Source organism: Carcharodon carcharias, chromosome 7 (genome assembly GCF_017639515.1).
Source record: "Carcharodon carcharias isolate sCarCar2 chromosome 7, sCarCar2.pri, whole genome shotgun sequence".
Taxonomy (NCBI): domain Eukaryota; kingdom Metazoa; phylum Chordata; class Chondrichthyes; order Lamniformes; family Lamnidae; genus Carcharodon; species Carcharodon carcharias.
The window spans coordinates 130,591,698-130,614,023 of NC_054473.1; the positions used below are offsets into that span (position 1 = coordinate 130,591,698).

General features: G+C 41.2%; 1 protein-coding gene across 4 annotated transcripts in view; it reads right to left on the bottom strand.

Moving 5' to 3' along the window:
- Nucleotides 1-22,326, bottom strand: part of ripor1 (RHO family interacting cell polarization regulator 1) — a 353,552-nt gene that overhangs the window by 139,992 nt on the left and 191,234 nt on the right. For 2 of the 4 annotated variants that reach the window (XM_041191359.1, XM_041191358.1), the window contains exon 1: nucleotides 10,579-10,612. The exons of the other annotated variants lie outside the window; for them this stretch is intronic. In XM_041191359.1, the coding sequence (XP_041047293.1) occupies nucleotides 10,579-10,597 (19 nt within the window). In that variant the 5' untranslated portion in view covers nucleotides 10,598-10,612. Of the gene's footprint in view, nucleotides 1-10,578; nucleotides 10,613-22,326 lie in introns of those variants that run through there. 4 annotated transcript variants of the gene reach the window in all.

Consider the following 22,326-nt stretch of genomic DNA (forward strand, 5'->3'; position numbering starts at 1 on the left):
ACATCTGACATACAGCTTGCCTAGCTGCTATGATCAAATCATCAGCTCATCCTGGAGGCTTAATTCAGAAATCATTGCCATTCCTAGGGGCAAAGTAGATCATTCATAAATGTATACAATGCCATGAGCTCACATAAGCCCAATAACTCTAGCTTTGTAGCATCTATACAATGGAACATCAATGGGTTTCAAACCAAAATAGAAATACATAATCAGTTTCAGTGGCTTTTCAAGGGCTCTTTGGACAAAAATAAATCAAGACACAGTTTCTTTTCTCTCTTTCTCTTAACATGAAAGTTCCCTCATACATGTGTTGATGCTGCAAAGACTCTGAGAATAGGCCAACTTATATGTCCACCTTCCAGCCAGGGGTTGAGGTATTTATTTTCACTTCCTGCTGACAACTTGACAGGTCTGGAACTCTCCAATTCTTTGGGTGAAAATGGAGATGGAGAGAAGAGGGGGCGGAGTATTTGCACTGCCGGTTTCCAACCTGTAGAACTTGAGGACCCAGTACCAACCATATTTTAAACAATCAAATCTTCCAGAATCGACAACCCAGAACACAAGTGTTTCAGGAACCAATGACCCAAACACTCTACTGATCCCAATATAAAAGCTGCTTTACAATGGCCTGGAACCTAGGTCTAGGACTGTGCTACCAGTTCAGCGACTAGGAATAAACAAATGTCAAAACCCATTTAAGCTTTTAAGCCACATCTTTGGTCTACAATACAAACACATTAAGACCCGGCATAAAGTCAAATTCAATGCTGCTTGCAGCTCCAGTACTGCAGAGGTCCTCGGCAAGGATGTGCTACAATTGTACAGTAACAAAGCAGCTTGAGAGCACAAGAGGAAACCCACTGACCCTCTGATATACAAAGGATCTATTAAAAGTGGTGTTTGACAAACCAGAATTCCATCCGTTATTGGGCTTTAGCTTTTACAGTTACTGTCACAAACATTTCTCTATCGAGGAGCCAAGTGTTATCAGACATTCAACACTTCCACTGGCTCTACTACCCCCTCGTTCAGAGCTTTACTGAAAACTTGCCATCTGTGCATGTGCCTGGCTATGCTATGGCATTCCTAAACAGGGGAGTGGGCTGAGCACGGGAAGAGCCAGCGATTTATTACTCAAGCAGAAACAGAGTCAGTCCCTTGTTTCAGTTCTTCTCTGGAACTCATCACTGTCAGAGTAAGGAAGGAAACTTCAGATCCCAGGAAGATAATTCACCATTTCGCAGCACTTCTTATTTGTTTATTGTAGCAGTGCTTGCAGTTGGGGATCATTTTATAGTTTCTGCAATTATATCTAAATGAGTATTTCTCAAATTCAAAGTAGCACTGTATGGGACACCGGCCTTAACTTTTTAAGGGGCTGCAGAGTTCAGTTGATCAACCTGCTATCTTAAGTGAAAATAAAAATTTCACTGACAGTCTGACTGACTGGCCAACATCAAGACTTAGAAGGAAAAGGAAGTTAAAAACTTTTGTACCCCAATTTGCTCCTCTGAGCCCACGACAGGAGACAGGGGCTGAATAAGAGATTGGGTATTGGACCAGCATCTGTGCTGTTCACAGTCAGAACTTGCAGATTCCATATTGTGTCTCATTTCCTTTTTACAGTGCAAATGTACCTCCAACCTCCTGCTTCTGGGCCAGTGCTGAGCCAGTTAGAAACACAAGTCTGCAGGCCATCCTGTCCTGGGTGGGAGAGGGCCACAGCATGGTAAAGAACTTGGAAAAATAGGTCAATTAGGAGTTTATTTAGGCATAGGACTTGGTTCAAACCCAACTCAGGAGAGGCTAGCACGGCAATCAAGGAAATGCTGCATTATTGCAAGTGCTGGTGGAGAGCAGGTGTACGTACAAAAATCTTTCCAAGGTGACCAGACAAATTGGGAAGCCTTTTTGAAAAAGTATATGAGGTCCTTGGTTCTATTAATAAAGGAAGAGTGTGCGCAGAAATAGTAGTCGGGGATCCTATAGTTAGGAGAGCAGGCAGCCGTTTCTGTGGCTGGAGAGGTAATTCCAGGATGGCATGTTGCCACCCTGGTGCCAGCATCAAGGACGTCACACAGCAATTGCTGGACAATTTTTTTGGGAGAGGGTGAACAGCCAGAAGTTGTGGTCCACATTGGGACCAATGATGTAGAAAGGAACAGAGATGAGGTCCTGAAAGCAGATTTTAGGGAATTAGGAAGGGAATTAAAAAACAGGACCTCAAGACCATAATCTCAGAATGACTCCTAATGCCTTGTGCTAGTGAGCAAAGGAATAGGAAGACTGAACAGTTCGCCATGTGGCTGGAGAAATGGAGTAGGAGGGAGGGCTTTAGATTTCTGAGGTATTGGAACCGGTTCTGGGGCATGTGGGATCTGTACAAGGAGGACGGATTACACCTTAACAGGATTGGGGCTAATGTTCTCGTGGAGAGGTTTGCTAGTGCTGTTGGGAGGGTTTCAACTAGATTGGGAGGGGGATAGGAACCTGAGGGAAATTCAGAGTGGAGAGGAGAGTACTGGCATTGGGAAGTCGGGAAGTATCAATTGATAATGAGGATAAATCAGAAAGTACTATCAAGATAGATAGAATATTTGGAGAGTTTGACAGAATTAGAGTAGGCAATAGCAAGTCATTAGATGGGGTCAGAGAAAGGGGGAAAGTAAAAACACCTAAATCAGGGCTGATGTGCATGTATGTGAATGCACAGAGTGTGGTTAATAAGATTGGTGACCTGCAGGCACAGGTTGACAAATGAAATTATGATATTATTGCTATAACAGAGGCCTGGCTCAAAGGAGGGCAGGACCGGGTATTAAATATTCTTAGGTACAAGGTGGTTTAGGAGAGACAGGGAGGGAAGAAAATGGAGTTTGCGGGTGGTGGTGGTGGTGCTGTGGAGTGCCAATATTGATTAAAGATGGCATTACAGTGATGGAGGGAGAGGGATTCTCAGAGGGGTCAAGGACTAAATCCCTCTGGCTAGAGGTATGGAATGAAAAATGTGCAAAAACGTTGATCAGTGTAGTATATAGGCCACCAACTAGTGGAAGGGCTATGGAGAAACAAATTTGCGAAAAAATTAGAGGGGTGCAAAAATTATAGAGTAATCATAATGGGGGACTTCATTAACCAAACACAGTGGGATAGGAATAGTTCAAAGGGATGAGAAAGGCGAGAGTTCCTGGAATGTGGTCAAGATAATTTTCTGCAGCAATATGTTTCGAGTCCAACAAGAGGACATGCACTTTTGGACCTGATTCTGGGGAATAAGTTGACCTAAGTGAATCAAGTATCAGTGCGAGAGCCTCGAGAGGACAACGATCATTGTATCAAAAGAGTTAGGTTGGTCATGGAAAAGGACAGGGCACAATCCAGAGCAGGGATAATGAATTGGGGGAAAGCCAATTTCGATAGGATGTGAATGTATCTGAGTCAAGCAAGTTGGAATCAAATGTCGGCAGAAACGATGGTGGCTGAACAATGGGCCACCTTCAAAGAAAAGTTATTGCCGGCAATGTCAATGTATATTCCCTTGAAGGGGAAAGGTAGGACAAATAAATCCAGAGCGCCCTGGATGGCAAAGGAGATAGACGTGAAGATGAAAAGGAAGAAATGCGCATATGACAAGTGTTAGGTAGAAAATACAAAGGAGAATCAGGCTGAATATTGAAGAACCAGAGGGGAAGTGAAAAAAACTAATAAGAAAAGCAAGGAGAGAGCATGAAAAGAGATTGGCAGCTAACATAAAAGGGAATCCTAAGGTCTTCTACAAACACGTAAATAATAAAAGGGTGGTAAAAGAAAGAGTAGGGGCGATTGGAGACAAAAAAGGTACTTGCATGTGGAGGTTGGAGAAATAGTGGAGGTATTGAGCAAGTACTTTGCATCCGTCTTTACAAAGAAAGATGATGCTACCCAGGCAGAGGTGAGAGGAAGTAACTGGTAAACTAGAAGAATTTACAATTGAGAAGGTGGATGTGTTAGGAAGGCTATCTTTACTTTAAATAGATAAGGAACCAGGGCTGGGTGAGATGCATCCAAGGGTACTGAGTGCGGAAATTGCAGAGGCACGACTGATGATCTTCCAGCCTTCCTTAGACACAGGGGTGGTTCCAGAGGGCTGGAGAATTGCGAATGTTATACTCTTGTTCAAAAAAGGGGTGCAAGGATAAAGCTGGCAAGTACAGATCAGTCAGTTTGACCTCACTGGCAGGGAAACTTCTGGAAACTATAGTTGGCAATAAAATCAATAGTCACTTAGACAAGTGCAGGATAATTAAAGAAAGCCAGCATGGATTCATTAAGGGAAAATCATGTTTAACTAACTTGCTGGAGCTTTCTGAGGTGGTAACAGGGAAGGTTGATAAGGGAAACACTGTTGATGTAGTGTATATGGATTTTGAAAGGAAATTTGATACAGTGCCACACATCAGATTTGTGAGCAAAATTCTAGGTCATGGAATAAAAGGGAAAGAAGGCACTTGGATAAGAAACTGGCCGAGTGACAGGAAACAGTCACGATAAATGGTTGTTTTTCCAGATTGGAGAAAGATTTGCAGCAGAATTCCCCAAGGGTCAACGTTGGGACCTTTGTTCTTCCTGACATACATTCATGACCTAGACTGGCATGCAGGGCACAATTTCAAAATTTGCAGATAATATGAAGATCGGGAAATGTTGTCAACTGTGATGAGGATAGTCTTGAACTTCAAAAGGATATAGACAGGTTGGTGGATTGGGCAGACATGTGGCTGATGAAGTGCAATGCAGAGAAGTGTGTGGTGATCTATTTCAGGAGGAAGGATATGAAGAGACAGTATAAAATAAAGGGAGAGACTCTAATGAAGGTGCAGGAACAGAGGGACCTCAGTGTATATGTACATTAGTCATTGAAGGTGGCAGAACATGTTGAGAGGACAGTTAATAAAGCATATAGTATCTTAGGCTTTATTAATAGGGGCATTGCATACAACAGTAAGGCGGTTATGTTGAATTTGCTAATGACACTAGTTAGGCCTCATCTGGAGCACTGCGTCCAGTTCTGGGTGCCATACTTGAGGAAGGATGTGAAGGCATTGGAGAGAGTACAGAGGAGATTCACAAGAATGATTCCACGGATAAAGAACTGTAGCTCTGGGGGTAGATTGGAGAGGTTGGTACGGTTTTTCTTAGAGAAAAGGCAGCCGAGAGGAGATCTGATAGTGGCATTCAAGATCCTGAGGGGTACGGACAGGGTAAATATTGAGAAACTGTTCCTACTCAAGAAAGCATCAAGAACTGGAGGGCACAGATTCAAAGTAATTGGCAAAATGTGATGTGAGGAGACATTTTTTCAACCAGAGGGCGGTTGGAGTCTGGAACAAACTTCCCGAAAGGGTGGTGGAGGCAGGTTCAATCGAGGTATTCAAAAGGGAATTGGATTGCTACCTGAAAAAAAAAAAGAATGTGCAAGGTTACGGGGATAAAGCAGGGGAGTGGGACTAGGTGGAATGCTCTTTCAGATCTCCAATGCAGACTCGATGGGCTGAATAGCCTCCTTCTGCATTGTAAAGATTCTGTGATTCCTCATGTTAATGATTCTCTAACTGACATCATTTCAACTTTGATGACATTACAAACTGAGAAAAGGCCATTAAAGGATGATTGCTATTTTACAGAGACTCTTGTACTAAAATCCAACATAAACAAATTTAAGCACTTTATCATGTGGGGTATCACTATTGGACAATTAACTGTAGCTATTTGTGAATCCTACTGCACTCTCCCAGGCAAGTGATTTAAAACAAAACTGATAGGCAGGCTGTGATTCAGGCAGGCTGTGATTCACCCAGTTTCAGCATGCTATTATTTTTAGATTTTTAGAGATTAACTGTACCACATCTGTAAAATGATTTGGATTACATTTACAAGAATTACAAGCCCATTCATTTGGTAGTCAGCATATAGCAACTTACGTAATCAACAATGATGATTTGATATTAATCACAACAGCAACAATGAGTGACTAATGTTTTCCTTGCATGGTTAGTATTTGTGAAGAACTTAGAAACAGTACAAGTGAACTTAGTGTGTTCATAGGGTTTATAGAAGTACACACCCATAGCTGTGTACCACACTGCATTCCAGAGCTGAAATTGTTACAGAAAGCTATTCAGCTATTTACTTTCTGGTGAAGGACATGCTCTCAGGTCACTTTCCTGCACCACTCCATCAAGCAGATGGAATGTGTTTCTGTGGTCAGAAGCACAGTTCTGGGCCACTAGCGAGGCCATTTTGCCTGCATAACAACCTTCCAGTGAGCAGTCATCTTCCAATTCCCTACCTCCAAGAGCAACACAAGATGCAATTGAATTTTGAGGGAGGGCTGATAGAGAGAGAACAGGGTAAGAGGAAACAAAAAAAAAATCTTATGTATTTCATGACAATTCATTTAAAACACAGCACCTTGTATGCTAATGATTGGATGACATAAAACTTGCAAGCAACTTTTATTCAAAAACATTTTTGGTGCTGGAAGACCATAAAAGGAATTTGTAACTTCACAATTTTAAATTCAAAATCAACGTTTTTTCTACTTATCAAAATGATAAAAGCTTTCTTCCTCCAAAATATTCATGGAACACTATTGATCTCTTGCATGCTTTGTACAAAGTTGAAGTTTCCACTTAACTGTCTGAATTTACTGGCCAACCACATTACGAGTCTAGAGCAACTAAAAAGGCCTGGCTGGAACGCTTAACCTTGTACATTCTAACCTATTTGATTAATTTACTGAGGGACAGTAATTAATGATTAAGTCTCCAAACTAGCTTGCAAATCTCTAGAATATTGATCCAATACCACTGATGAACACTAATCACCTCCCTCAGTATTAACCAAGAAATCTAAAAAGATTTTCTTATACGAAGCACCCAGAAGATTTTAAGTTTAAATAGTTTCTCTCTCAGCTTCTCCTCCCCCACAGTTGTTGTCAAGGGTATGGTTCAATGGTCACTGACATTCCTCTGATACCTTTTCCAGTTAACCACTCTTCAAGCATTAACCCCAGCAGGTGGCTTCTCTGATCTATTTAATAATGAAGGGCACAGCCAGACCCAATCCTGACCTACATGGTACACACTTTACAATGGGAGTACTCAGCCATAAATAGCAGCAAAAGCCACTGTTAAATTTTCTACTTGTGGCAGTAAAACCAATTACAGGATAGGAAATTATCAATTAGACACTCCTTGTCTTTGTTAAGGAAGGAACCCAATGGTGTGAATGGATTTCAAACTCCAGGGCTTTGTAGGGTAGAATACAGTCATCAGTTACTTTTTGTCATTGAGTATGAGAACATTCACTAATCTGGCTTCTTCCTGACTCGATTCCAAATCCAAATGATAGATCAGTAAATAAAAACCTTACAACAGCCAAAGGAGGAGGAAACACTCCTAAAGTCACTTCCTCTGCACTCTATTGTCTAATCTCATTACTCTTACTTCCTGGCGTGGAGGAAGAAAATTTTGGGAATGTTATCATCAATCTAAAAACATGCAAAATGTGAAGTTTCATATGTTAAAGTCACAGCCCAACTTCCAGCTTAGGTCACCAGGTCCCTACCTACCCAGCCACGTTTGGAAGTTGTCTCAGCGTCAGCTACTCGATATTGAAAATGAGCTCAAATATTTTGGCATGATTCTTTCAATAAGGAAAATATCTTAGCACCACTGTCTGTACTCCAGCCCTTCTTCATATTAATCTTCAAATAAGATCGACTGGTTACCTCCGCCACTGAAGGTAGATAGGGGTAATGTTTTCACCCATTATATTGTTTACAGACAAACAGATTCTCTCAAAAACTAAGGAGGTGGATTTCAACAAAACGTGGTACACAGAGAGGATATGGCCCAAGGAAGAACAGCTTAAAAAATTCCAGCATCCGTAAGTGAACTAAAGGATCTATTAGCATTAGGAGATTGTTTAAAAAAAAAGTGATTTTTGCCCTTAGTGGATTGTTTAATTTAGACTGTAGTTGATTACTCACATTTTGACAGCTGTGACAATTTCACCACAGCAGCTGAGGGAACTCATAACATCTAAAACAGAGTTTTTCAAGCAGGTTGTTGGATGTGGATTGGCCTGAACCCCTTCAGTGAGATGGAAACTCTTAATAAAAGCATATTTTTTTCAACTTTGCAGTTATAGAACATCAACCAGGCAGGGGGAAGCCTCAAGGAAGAGCTGTGTAATTGTAATAGTGATGAGTTGACACAGAATGGTGGAGATAAAAGTGCTCTACTGAGTGTCCTCTGCATTTGTTATAGATTTCTTTTAAAAAAGAAAAGCCCTGCTGCATGCCTACCAAAATCAAAGAGTCATGTTGTTAGGAAAAGGCATCAGTAAAGTGGTAAAGGTTCTATTAACAATCAATTGCTGTGGATATGAATCAGTCCTAGAAGCATCAGGATATCTAAAAGCACAAAGTCCTCCTATCCTGCACAACAAAACAAGAATGGAAGAACATTGTGCACCATGATAACACATATAACCCCAATTCCAACCATGTTTTTACTCTATCATACAAGATCTTACAGTTTTGTTTCAGGTGGGACTAGATGCTGTTCTCAGAGAAAGAGGTTGGTGCTCACCTCTTGGAACCAGCACACGCAGTGGGGCACTGGCAGTAAGAACAGGTAGAATTGATGTACTCAGAACATAAAAACTCAAATCGGAATTAAAATAGTAAAATTTTGAAATTGCCAATGTTAAAACCTGCATGTTTCCCACCTATATCCCATTTGAGATCTCTAAACAGTTACACCAGTTCTACTTAGCTGCGGTGTAATATAAAAAGAGCTAAGAAGCTGGCAGAGAACAAGATACAGACAGCATAGCAATGTACTGCTGCACAAAGTATGAGGCACTGAACATTTCGGATTCATCGGATAATGAGATTAAACAACTGGGCAACGTACAATCATCACGGTACAATAAGCAACGGCAGTTTGACATCATATAAAGCCATGTGAAAAAGAATCATTAAGACCTGGTGGAAAAGCAATTAATTGAAATATCAACTATTGAGTGAACACTTCTGAAGGAAGGATCACCAGGAGAAAGGAACAACCTACGCAAACTAGATTCATCCTGCATGCATTAATGGGAATATAATGAAGTTACACACAATGGACGGTAATATACGTGGTGAATTATTGGGGATATTTTAAGAATAAAGCATTTTACTTCTCTCTTTACTTCTGCCCTTGCACCTTAGTGAAGGCAGCTAATTGATAACCCATTCTTATCCCCCGGCAGGTTTTCATTTAACCATTACAATGTCCAAGTGCACACCTCAGATCCTGTGACAGTGGGATTTGGCCACTGTTTAGCATCTGCTCCAATAAGGCTGAAGGGACTAGTTGTTAGTTTTGTATGGCATTAATCTGCTTTTAATGAGCATTAAGGATCGGAGAAACTCTCAGAACCAAGAGAATTTGTGGCAAAACGTCAATTAAACATTATTATTTTGTTGTAGTAACATTACTATGACCCGGAAAGGGTTAAAGGATCTCATCCATCAGACAGGCAACTTAATTCCATCTTTACAAACAGATTGGCAGAAGTGAGATTAGTCAAAGAGTGTAAAAGAGTCATATTAGTGATTGAAAACTGACTAGCTGCAACTTCTGATATTGCACATGTGTGCTCAGGTACCAAAATACTCAGTTCCATCCCTTAACATGCCCATTAACTAATTAATTCAGAATAGAAACAAAATATTTGGGTTATTCAAAATGCAGTCACCTGCCATCATGCAGATATGCCAATGCAGGTGAGCAAAAGCTGTCCCAAAAGCTTCAAATATCTCCGAAAATAGGCAGTGTGTTATCCTTCATCTTGACACAAAGTACAATAACCCACAGGCTTATTGTGAGAGAAGATATGTGGGTAATGGGGAGGGGGAGTTATATTTTAACTACTTTTGATACAATAAAGCAATTCAAGTTCAAAAATGGAGGTTTAATGTCTCAAAACTGGCAACCTTGGGACCAAGGCTGTGCTGGATTTCAGATCTTGCTGGATTTTGTGTTGGGTGGTTCGGGGCAAGCCGGGTTGGGTTGTATCAAGTGTGCTCAGGGCACAGGAACAGTCCGGCACGCAAGAGGCAGGTGGGATAAGCAGTCAGGTGCCACACTGTGCCAATGCAATGAATTGCCCAGCTAAGTTTTTAAAAATTTTACTCAACTAAAATTGATGCATGCCATATTTTAAAAAGTCAGATTTTTGCACAACTCTGGTTTTTGGACAGCCAGGTTTGAGACACTGTACCTGTACTTATCAATAAAGTGAGTAATTTAATATATAGCTGATCAATTGTTTTTTCAATTAATTGGTATAATTTACATATAATCTAATTACAAGTTTAAATTTTAAACAGTATGAAGTTATCTTAAATATTTAAAACAAAATATTGCTTAAGCATAAACAACAAAGCTCTCCCTTCAATATTTTTGTTACAATTTACAGTTAATCTAATCAAATGCTGGGAAAAGATGTTAACTTGTTTGCTCGAGTGTTTCTTACCAAAACCATAGAGTGTCATTGGGAGGGACACTTCCTTCCTCCTCTTGCCACCCTGTCTGTTCAGTGTCCAGGGAGGAGCTGTGCTTGGCAGGCCAAAGGATGGCTGCCTCCAGCTGGGAAGTGCTTTGGAGTCTGAGTTAGTCTCATGGAGATGCTGCTTTTAGCTTGGAATCTCCCAGTCTCTCTCAGTCTCTCAGACATCCTCTCAAGCGGGTCGACTGAATGCTTTCTGGTGATCGGATGAACTGGGAACACAACATCCCGAGCCCAGCCCAGTACAAAGCTGTGATTGCCACACTGCATCAGCCTGGGAAAACGTTACCAGCATCCCAGCTTTTGTCTTTGGCCCTCTGCTCCCTTCTCCCAGTGACCTAGCATTCTCTGCTCACTAGCTGGGATGCATCCCAGACATAAGAAATAGGAGCTGGAGCTGGAGTCAGACATGTAACACTTTGACCCTACTCCACCATTCAATAAAATCATAGCTAATCTGCTACCTCAGCTCCACCTTCCTGCATATCTCTTGACTTCCAAAAATCTATCAACCTGTGCCTTGAACGACTGAGTATTCACAGCCCTCTGGCACAGAAAATTCCAAAGATTCACGACTCTTTGGGTGAAGATATTTTTCATCTCAGTCCTGAATTTCCAACCCCTTTTTCTGACACAGTGACCCCATGTCCTAGAGGGCACATTTCTCCAACCAAAACAAGCAAAGCAATTGAGAACAGAAGCTGCCCGTTATAAATTAGCTGTGGTGACTCATATGGTGACCTCTGCAGTGCACAGTTGAATCTTTCTAAACTTGCCACCAATGTTCACATCCCATGAGCAAGGCAAGCATTTGTTGCCCATCACCAATTGCTCTCAAGAAGGTAGCAGTAAGCTGCAGACCACGTGGTGTAGGTACACCTAGGGTGGGAGTTCCAGGATTTTGATCCAGTGACACTGAAGGAACAGCGACATGGTTCTAAGCCAGCTTCTCAAGGGCATTTAGGGATGGGCCACAAATGCTGGCCTTGCCAGTGATGCCCACATCCCATGAATGAATTTAAAACTGAAGAGTGTGTGGGGTTTGGAGGGGAGCTTGCAGATGGTGATGATCCCATGTACCTGCTGCCCTTGTTCTTCTAGGTGGTAGGGGTCGCATTTGTGGAAGGTGCTGTCAAAGGACCCTGGCGTTGTTGCAGCACATCTCATAGATGGTACACAGTGCGGCAAGGTGGAGAAAGTCAATATTTATGGTGGCGGACAGGCTGCCAATCAAGCTGTTTAACTGTGCACTGCAGAGGTCACCATATGAGCCACCATGGCTAATTTATAACAAGTATACTGGAGAGCTTCCTGTGAGTCCCACCTTCAGTAAGTGGGATTGAGGTGAAGAACAAAACTGGGCTGCTTTGTCCTGGATGGTTTCGAACTCGAGTGCTGTTGAGCCACACTCATCCAGGCAAGTGGGGAGTATTCCATCACACTCCTGACTTGTGCCTTGTAGATGATGGACAGGCTTTGGGGAGTCAGGGGGTGAGTTACTTGCCACAGGATTCCTAGGCTTTGACCTGCTCTTGTAGCCACCTATTTATATGGCTATCCAGTTCAGTTTCTGGTCAATGGTAACCCCCCAGGGTGTGATTTTGGGTTATTCAGCAATGGTAATGCCATTGAATGTCAAGGGGTGATGGTTAGATTCTCTCTTGTTGGAGATGGTCATTGCCTGGCACCTGGATGGCACAAATGTTACTTACCACTTGTTAGCCCAAGCCTGGATATTGTCCAGGTCATGCTGCATTTGGACATGGACTGCTTCAGTATCTGAGGAGTCATGAATGGTGCTGAACATTGTGCAATTATCAGTGAACATCACCACTTTTGACCTTATGATGGAAGGAAGGTCATTGATGAAGCAGCTGAAGATGGTTGGGCTTAGGACACTACCCTGAAGAACTCCTGCAGCGATACCCTGTAGCTGAGATGGTTGGCCTCCAACAACCACAACCATCTTCCTTTGTACCAGGCATGACTCCAAACAGTGGAGAGTTATCACCCCAATTCCCAATGACTTCAATTTTGTTAGGGCTCCTGTGCAGAAGTAGCCCTGGCAGAACCCAAACCAAATGCCAGTGAGCAGGTTATGGCTGAGTAAGTGCCACTTCACAGCATCATCGACAACACTATCACTTTTCTGCTGATTGAGAATAGATGGATGGTGGCAGTAACTGACCAGATTGGATTTGTCCTTTGGGCAGTTTTTTACATCCGTTTAGATAATATCACCAACTTTAACTTTAACACCTATGTGTTCTTTTGTTCTATTGTTGTTGACATCTTTTGATGATCTGCTTCTATCATTGCTTGTTTGTCCCTACAACCACACCCCCCCTCCACTTCTCTCTCTCTCTCTCTCTGCCCCCCCCCCCACACACCTTAAACCAGCTTATATTTCAACTCTTTCTTGGACTCGAACTCAAGTTCTGTCGAAGGGTCATGAGGACTCGAAACGTCAACTCTTTTCTTCTCCGCCGATGCTGCCAGACCTGCTGAGTTTTTCCAGGTAATTCTGTTTTTGTTTTAGTTTTCTACATCATTGGGTAGTTGCCAGTATTGTAGTTGTACAGGAGCAGCTTGGCTAAGGGCATGGCTAGTTCTGAAGCACAGGTCTTCAGCACTGCTGCTGAGATGTTGTCAGGGCTTATAGCCTTTGCTGTATCCAGTGCACTCTGCCATTTCTTGATATTATGTGAAGTGAATCGAATTGGCTGAAGCTCAAAAAAAAACTGAAAACAAAGAACTTACATTTATATAGTGCCTTTCACAACCTCTGGATATCCCAAAGCACTTTATAGCCAATTAACTACTTTCTGAATTGCAGACACTGTTGTAGTGTAGGAAGAACAACAAGGGCACCAGATAAATAGGAAAACCACCACCTGGAAGTTTTCCCTCCAAGTCACTCACCATCCTGACTTGGAAATATATCGCCATTCCTTCACTGTCACTGGGTCAAAATCCTGGAACTTCCTTCCTAACAGCACTGTGGGTGTAGCTACACCATTCGGACCGCAGCAGTTCAAGAAGGCTGCTCACCACCATCACCTTCTCAAGGGCAACTAGGGATGGGCAATAAATGCTGGCCCCAGTCAGCGAAGCCCACATCCCGTGAATGAAGAAAAACATGGGAACCAATTTGCACAAAGCAAGCTCCTACAATGGTCAGGTTTTAGTGTTATTTGTTGACAGATGAATGTTTGCCAAAACACAGGGAGAACGTCTCTGCCCCTCTTTGAAACAGTTTCATGGGATCGTTTATGTCCATTGGAGATGGTAGATGGGACCTCTGTTTAACATCTCATCCAGAATACAAAACCTTCAAGTTAACCCCATTAAGTCTGCACTCTCCACAGTTCATGCAAGAGTACCTGAGCCATGGACATTTCTTTCCACAACCCCACCCCGCTTCCTTAAATGATTACAACTTATGAACAAAACAGACCAAACAATCTGTTCAAATACTGCAAGGCCTGCAGAGTATTAGAGCTTCATTACACGTCTCTTCTAAAAAAAAGAGGAAAACCTGAAGAGAAAAATATTAGAATCGGTGAAAGGTGAATTCAGTGACAGCCTCAAGTTGATTAAAAGTGCAACACAGGACTTGATGGGTTGAGAATTGGAAAAAGGTGGGAGATTGTGCATTAAAACGAGCATTTCATATAGCCCCTTGATGCTGGCGTATTCTGGGAATTTAACTGCATGCTTTCATGTGATGATGATCCTGAAGTAATTACCCAAGGTTTGCTTCTACAAAAGTAAATATATTTCCTTAGTGATCATCATCCTCCAAATACTAATTTTTAAAATGTCTCCTTCAGTGATCACAGATTAAGTATTTTGATGACTCGTGCAGCATTATATCTCAATTCTAATTCATTCCTGAACATCATAAGCAAAGTTGACACTAAGATTTTGCTTTACTCAGTAAATGTCAACCATGACACACTTTTCCACAAGATGGTACTAAAGAAGTTTTTTTTTCCATTTGCTAAACCAAAGTAAGCCTTCAAAATGAATTATGATTAAGCAAAAATTCCAATGGTTGAGTCGGAATGAGAATATGACTGAATCATTCAGCTATATAAAGCAACAAGAATAAAAAGTGGGAGCTGCAGCTGCTCTAAGCCACTAGAAGCCATTTTCCACAGACTGCATTGACAGTCAAACTAAACTTCCGGTGAACTAGATAAGTGTTTGCCAATTCTGAACAATATTTACATTTTTTTCTAGTCTGCAGAGATCAGATATAAATCATACAGCTGAAAAAGAATCAGTTTGCTCTTTCTTCAGGTAGTCAACTCCAATGCTGACTATTAACTGTTAAAGCTTTTTGGATTATCTGGGCAATCAGCAGACAGCACTAAGTCACAACAGATGCTTCACTGAATGTCAATACTGAATTTGACAAACACTTCATGCATCTTAGAATTCTTAAGTTACACAATCTCCTTCACATTTTTGTCATGCACCGTAATCATCTGGACTGCATCACAGTGAAACATTTGATTTCACACTTCAGACTGATATCACTAGGGAAAAAGCCAGACAACTCAGGATACAGTTCACTACTGTGGGAGGACATTTATTTCTGACTGGGTAGTGATATGACCAATAACTAAAAATGATGCAATAGTGCGTAGAGTAATTAATAGAATGAAGGAAGTCACCTGGAGCCAACTGATCTTTCACGCAGAAGAACAAATGGACTTGCATTTACTCAACTCCTGCTAATTCAGTAAGCTTTTGTACTGAAAAATAATTAAAACATTTAAACAATGTAAATATAACACCATAAAATGGAAATTTAATGCTAAAAAAATTCAGATAATTTGAATTAAAATTTATAGACACATATCAATTTATCCTCAGAACATCATATAACAGTTCACAACCATTGAATTACCTCTGAAGTATAGTCACTTATGTACATAAACATAAATCAAGTAAATAAGTATGCACTCAATAATTAAAATGGCAGGAGTAAGAACATGGGAAATAAAGGCAGGTATACCGTTTGGCTCTTCAAGCATGCTCTGCCATTCTATAAGATCATGGCTAATCTTCCATCTCAAGCCCTCTTTCTCACACTATTCCCATATCCCTTAGCCCCCAAACATCTCCCGACCTCTGGCTTGAATACATTCAATGGCCAAGAATCCACAGCTCTCTGGAGTAGAGGATTGCAAAGATCCACAACCCTATGAGTGAAGAAATTACCTCCCATTTAATTCTAAATAGTCAACCCCTTATGCTGAGCTATGTGACCTTATGTTCTAGATTCCCCCATCAGGGGAAACAAATGAACATGCATACACATGAACTAGGAGCCACTTGGATAAGATAATAGCTGATCTGACTGTTTCTGCCTATCCATCCCCATTAACCCTTCATTCCCTTGCTTATCAAGAATCTATCTACCTCTGCCTTGAAAACATTCAAAGACTCTACTTCCACTGCCTTTTGAGGAAGGGAGTTCCAAAGACTCACTAGCCTCAGAGAAAAATTTCTTCTCACCTCTGTTTTAAATGGACGACCCCTTATTTTTAAAACAGTGACCCCTAGTTCTAGATTCCACATTGACCCAGTCAAGACCCCCTCAGGATCATATATGTTTCAATCAAGTCACCTCTTACTCTTCTAAATTCCAACAGATACAAGCCTAGCCTGTCCAACCTTTCAAACTGTCCAAATATTTTCTCAGCATTTACCCTACCAAGCTTAAGAACTTTTTTATGGTTTGATTAAATCACCTCTCAATCTTCTAAACTCCAGGGATAATAGACCTACCTAGTCTTCTCAATATTTCCCCTCAGCCCTGAAACCAATCTAGTTAACCTCTCCTGCACTCCTTCTAGGGCAATTGTGTCCTTCCTTAGGTAAAGAGACCAAAGCTGCACACAGTAGTCTAGGTGTGGCCTCACCAATGTCCTGCAGAATTGTAGAGATACTTCTTTACGTTTGTACTCCAATGCCTCTAACATAAGCTGATATACCATTTCCCTTCTTAATTACTTTCTGTACCTGTGTATTAACTTTGTCATTCATGTACAGAATGAATGAATGCAAATATTTCACCATTCAAAAAAGTTTTTTTTTTACTTTTCTCACCAAAGTGGATAGCTTCACCCTTCACCACATAGTACTCCACCTGCCTACTCACTCAACCTATCTATATCCCTCTGCAGCTTCTTTGAGGCTTCCTCACTGCTTACTGTCCTACCTTACTTTGTACCATTAGCAAACCTGGATATGTTTCACTCAGTCTGCTCATCTAAGTCATTGATATGCACTGTAAATAGCAGAGGCCCTAGTGCTGAACCTTGTGGGACACTGTTGAGTCACAACCTGCAACCTGAAAATATTCTATTTATTCCTACTCTCTGTTTTTTGTCCATTAGCCTTCCTTCTTTCTTAAATAACAGTGTTATGTTTGTTGCCTTCTAATCCCTGGGAACTGTTCTAGAACCCCAGGAGTTCTGAAAGATCAAAACCAATGCAGCCACCATCTCTCCAGTTACCCCTTTTAAAACCCTAGGACGCAGGTCATCAGATCTGAGGGATTTGTCATAACTTAACCCCATTAATTTTGAGTACTATTTCTTTATTCATACCGATTTCAAGTTGTTCATTCTCACTAAACCCCGGTTCCCAAATATTTCCAGAACATTTTGTGATTTCCAGAACATTTTGTGATTTTGTGTATGTCTTCATGGTAGAAGACACAATACAGCACCGTAGATAGCGGTGCATAAATTCACCTTATGAAGCCTTGAAAAATTCCTCCAAAAAGAGGGAGGTGGGTGGAAAATAGGAGGGTTGACTTAAAAGCCAAGTATAGAAGTGAACCACCAGCGTAGGTGTGGGTGGTCACCATCTTTGTCATTCGACATGCAGGGTCTGCTCTGTGGGGTGTGTCTTAAATTCCCACACATCTTCACATCACAGCCAATATTGCTTGCTTGATTTCTTCTGCCCAGTTTTATGATACCAGTCAATAAAGCCTCCATTTGTGGGGTGAAAAATTGAGGCTGACTACTAATGCGAGAATAGCAGGCCGAAACTGAAAAAGGTTTGGGGTCGACTTATACGGCAAGTTATGCAAAAATAAGATCTTTGAGGCTGAAAAAAATGGGGTTGTCTTATACACTGGGTTGACTTATACATCGTGATCCATAGTATTTGTTTAACGTCTCAGCCATTTCCTTATTCTCCAAATTAATTTCATGTGTTTCTGCCTCTAATGGGCCCAAGATTACTTTTACTAATCTCTTCCTATTTACATACCTATAGAAATATTTACAATTTTTTTTTATGTCTCTTGCTAATCTATTCTCATTTTCTTTTCTTTTTCATCACCAATTTCTTGGTCCTCCTTTGCTGAATTCTAAAATCCTCCCAATCCTCAGGCTTATGAATCTTTTTGGCAACATTATAAGCCTCTTTGACCTGAAGCAAATTTTAGCTCCTCCTGTTAGCCACAGATGGACCACTTTTTCTGTGGTGTTTTTGTGACTTAAAGAATTTATATTTGTTGCAAATTATGTATTAATTCTTTAAATGCTAGCCATTGTTAATCTATGGTCATATCTTTTAATGTAGTCTCCCAATCTGCCTTAGCCAACACGCCCCTCATACCTACATAGTTTCCTTTGTTCAGATTTAGGACCCTAGTTTCGGTCTTAATTAAATCACTTTAAAACTCAATGTCAATTCCATCAAAAGGAGACTTCATGCCATCTGCTTCATCAAGTGTGGTCTTTGTGATATCCTTCAAAAAAAAAAATTCTCTCTAAAGGTATAGTACCAATTCAACTGATGACTGCCCATGAGAGAACTGATTGATTTGATGATCCACCCAGTGAGAGATTGAATTGCAAAACAACTTGATTATATCAGGTATTGCTGGACAATCACACAGCACTAGACAGCCTAGTACTTAAAGGAGCATTCAGAAAGGTTGATGACAAAATTGGGTAATGGAAACAAATTGACATTTTACAAAAGTGATTCAGACATTTCCAAGGGCCTTTTTCTGACAACTGCTTCCATTCGAAGTAAAGAAAAATTATAATATTGTCAGGTAGTATTTTCAGGAGTCACCCTGCCAAAACTGTAGACACCGACACTTGTGATACTTTTTGAAAACTGCATTTTTAGCATCCCCAGAGGCTGCTCGAAAGGGTGGGGTACTGTGGGGAGAACGTTGAATAGTTTCCTATTCAGTTTATTCTAATCTTGTTCACAGGAACAGAGGAAATATTTATTAGGAGAACCAGTCACGCTTCCAGTGCAGGTACTGCAAATCATTTGTTCAAATTGAATTCTGCCTGTCCCAGATGCGATTGAAATGTCTGACAGCCAGGCTCAACAATTTCACAGTACATCAAACTTTTTGCCCTTGAAGATCATCTTCAACTTCTGTTGATTTCTGCAGTTCCTCCATGTTGCAAAACGAAAATCAAATAAAAATAGCAATAGGAGAGAACCGAGCCGAGCCCAGCCAAGTTAAGTTTCTGTCACGTCTTAATACTGGACTATACTCAACGTTGGCAAGCATCCCCCTCCCCGCCAACACACACAGTCCCTGCACAATATCTGAGTACTTAGTTACAAGCCCAGAGATGGTGCATGGTGTTATGGCTTAATGGTTAGGTGATATTTTCTCAAGTGAGTTTCCACAACTGCAAAAGGCAGCAGAATTAACATTTTACTAACCTTGGCTTCGAACATGTAATTACTTTTATTTTTGCTATAATTTCCAACAACATCTTTCATTTATATAGTGCTCTAATGTCGCTAAAAGTCCCAAGGTGTTTTGGATGATGTGTGCCCTCAGGTGACTCAGCAAGCCAATCCTGGACCAACAGGTCTTTGGGCAGAGAGGACAAGAACTGACCTGAAGAGCAGCATGGGAACATTACCTGGATTTGACACCAAGCCATGTAGGTAGATTGGGACAGATGGAGGTAGGTTTTAAAGGAGGAGACACACAGCACGTTGCTCGCACGCGCACGCATACAGCACAAGAGGTTTAGAGAAGGAATTCCAGGGTTTAGGGCACAGGCAACAGAAAGCATGGACACCAATGGTGGATTTTAAAATTAGGGATGTGACAAAGGCTAAGAGTTGGAGGAGTGTAGAGGGTTGCAGGACTGGATAAAGCTAGAGATAGGAGGGGTGAAGTCGTGGAGGGATTTGAAAACAAGGATGGAAGTTTGAAAATTGAGTCATTACTGGATCGAGTGCCAATGCAAGTCAGCAAGCCTGGGTGATGGATGGACAGGACTTGGTATAAGTGAGGATGTAGGTGGCAGAGTTTTGGATGAACTCAACTTTATGGAAGATGAAAAAATGGGAGGCCGGTCATGAGGGCACTCACTCCCCTAAAGAAATTATCAAAATCTAGAATGTTCCAGCAATAATATTCTATTTTAGCAAAGACTATTTCTACAATTCAATCCCTTCTCCCTCTCAATCTTATCATTCCCCAACAGAAAGGCAACTCCCCAAATGCCTTGATTTCTTCTATAGCTCCTTCAGACTCTCATTTTCAATATGGGAATGAAATAAATACCTGCTTAGAATCATTGTGGAGTAGCTTGAACACATGAGGGTTAAAGTCTACATACAGATCCAGATGCACACACTACTCAAAGGATTGAATTCTATTTTACATCATGAACAGCTGGCTGGACCAATTCTCAGCTTTATCCTGTGTCATATACCAAAAATAATGGGAGACAAGACCTGGAGTTGCAATAAAAATCATGAAGTTATCAGCATTCCCAATAAAGTGCAAATCAGACAGCAAATTCCAGCGACCACACATGCACAATTAAAAGCAGAAATCAGAAAATTGCTGTCAGAGTTGTCTTGCTTTGCTAGAAATCTCTTAACAACAATATCTCAATGAGAGACTTTGCATTGATGCATATGAGTGCAGCTCCCACAACACAAGAAGTTTGACAATGTTCAGGACGAAGCAGTCCATTTGATTAGCACCCCATCCACAAACATTCACTCCCTCCACCACCGACGCACAGTAGCAGCAGTGCGTACCATCTACAAGATGCACTACAGGAATTCAACAAGGCTCCTTCAGCACCTTCCAAACCCACATCCGCTACCATCTAGAAGGACAACGGCAGCAAATAGATGGGAACACCACCACCTGGAAGTTCCCCTCCAAGTCACTCACCATCCTGACTTGGAATTATATTGTCATTCCTTCACTGTCGCTGGGTCAAAATCCTGGAACTCCCTCCCTAACAGCACTGTGGGTGTACCGGTTCAAGAAAGCAGCTCACCACCACCTTCTCAATGGCAACTAGGGATGGGCAATAATTGCTGGCCCAGCGTGAAGCCCACATCCCAAGAAGGAATAAAAAAAATATGGGAAGGTGTGAAGATGTGGCACTTACATGACAGTTACCCAGTGAATGCCAGAAGAATCAGGGAATGTCTATTACAGTGTAAGAGGCAAGTCTTAATTACTGCCAAACAAACTCTCTGGACCTAAAAATTAGCTTTTACAAGTTTGAGGTCTCATTCCTTTGGGTTTTAATTATTGTTGGAGATTTAGTAAGTAATTCATAAAATCTCTCTTCCCATCTGTTATCCCCCTCTTAACCTTATTTTCTTTCCTGCTCTTTATTTCACTTTCTGTACATGATTTACACTTTAATTAACACTGTGGCTTAAGATGGCGAGTGGCTCAGTAAGACATTCTTCAATCTGATTGTAGATACACAGTTGTTGCCCTATTCATACGGGTCCCAGATCCCATAGAGGGTACCACATTGAAATGGATTTCTAATTACCGCAAGTGCCAATGTAGAAGCCCACAGGGAGGCTGTGGACTGTTCCGAGTGTAACGAATGTCGAGAGCACTACTCATTCACCACTGATCACAAAATCCAGGCCAATGGGCTGTATCGAGGGACCCAAGTACAATTCTCATTTCCAATACACACTGTCTAATCACAGAATGATACAGGAGAAGGAGACCTGTGCTGGTTCTTTAGTAGACCTATCCAATTTGTCTCATTCCCCTGTTCTTTCCCCACAACCTTGCAAATTCTTTCCTTTCAAGTATTTATCCAATTCTCTCTTGAAAGTTATTATGGAATTCTATTCCTCCACCCTTTCAGGCAGCACAATCCAGATCATAACAGCATAAAAAAATGATTTAATCTCCTTTTTTGCCACATATACCAATAAGTATGTTTTCACTGGCTCTCCAACAGAACCACTATATATTACTAAAAGGATTAGTGGAAAAGCAGCACTGTTTTCAGTCTGCATGACAAGCAGATGTATTGCCAGAACTTTGCTGATCTTCCCGAGTTCTTTCATAGTGTGTGCGGCCCAATGTACTACAGGCCAGTTGGATATTTGTTGCTATTAGTAGAAGAAAGCCCAAGGTTCAGGGAAAGGGAGGCAAACATGCAGCATTAATAAACCATATAAAAAAAAAATTGAAGTATGGCAAGAACCACATCTCGACCAGCTAACATGAGTGTCTCCATCTGCCTCAGTAACAAAGATAATGATATCACACTGCTGATTATAAGTTTTTTGTGAACAGAAACTGAGTTTTCAATTTCAATGAATACTTGCAGCTGAAAAGAGTCTTTCTTAAGTCAGATGAAAATAGGATCTTATAACTCGTGGAAAAATACAGGAGTGTAAGATTTAAAC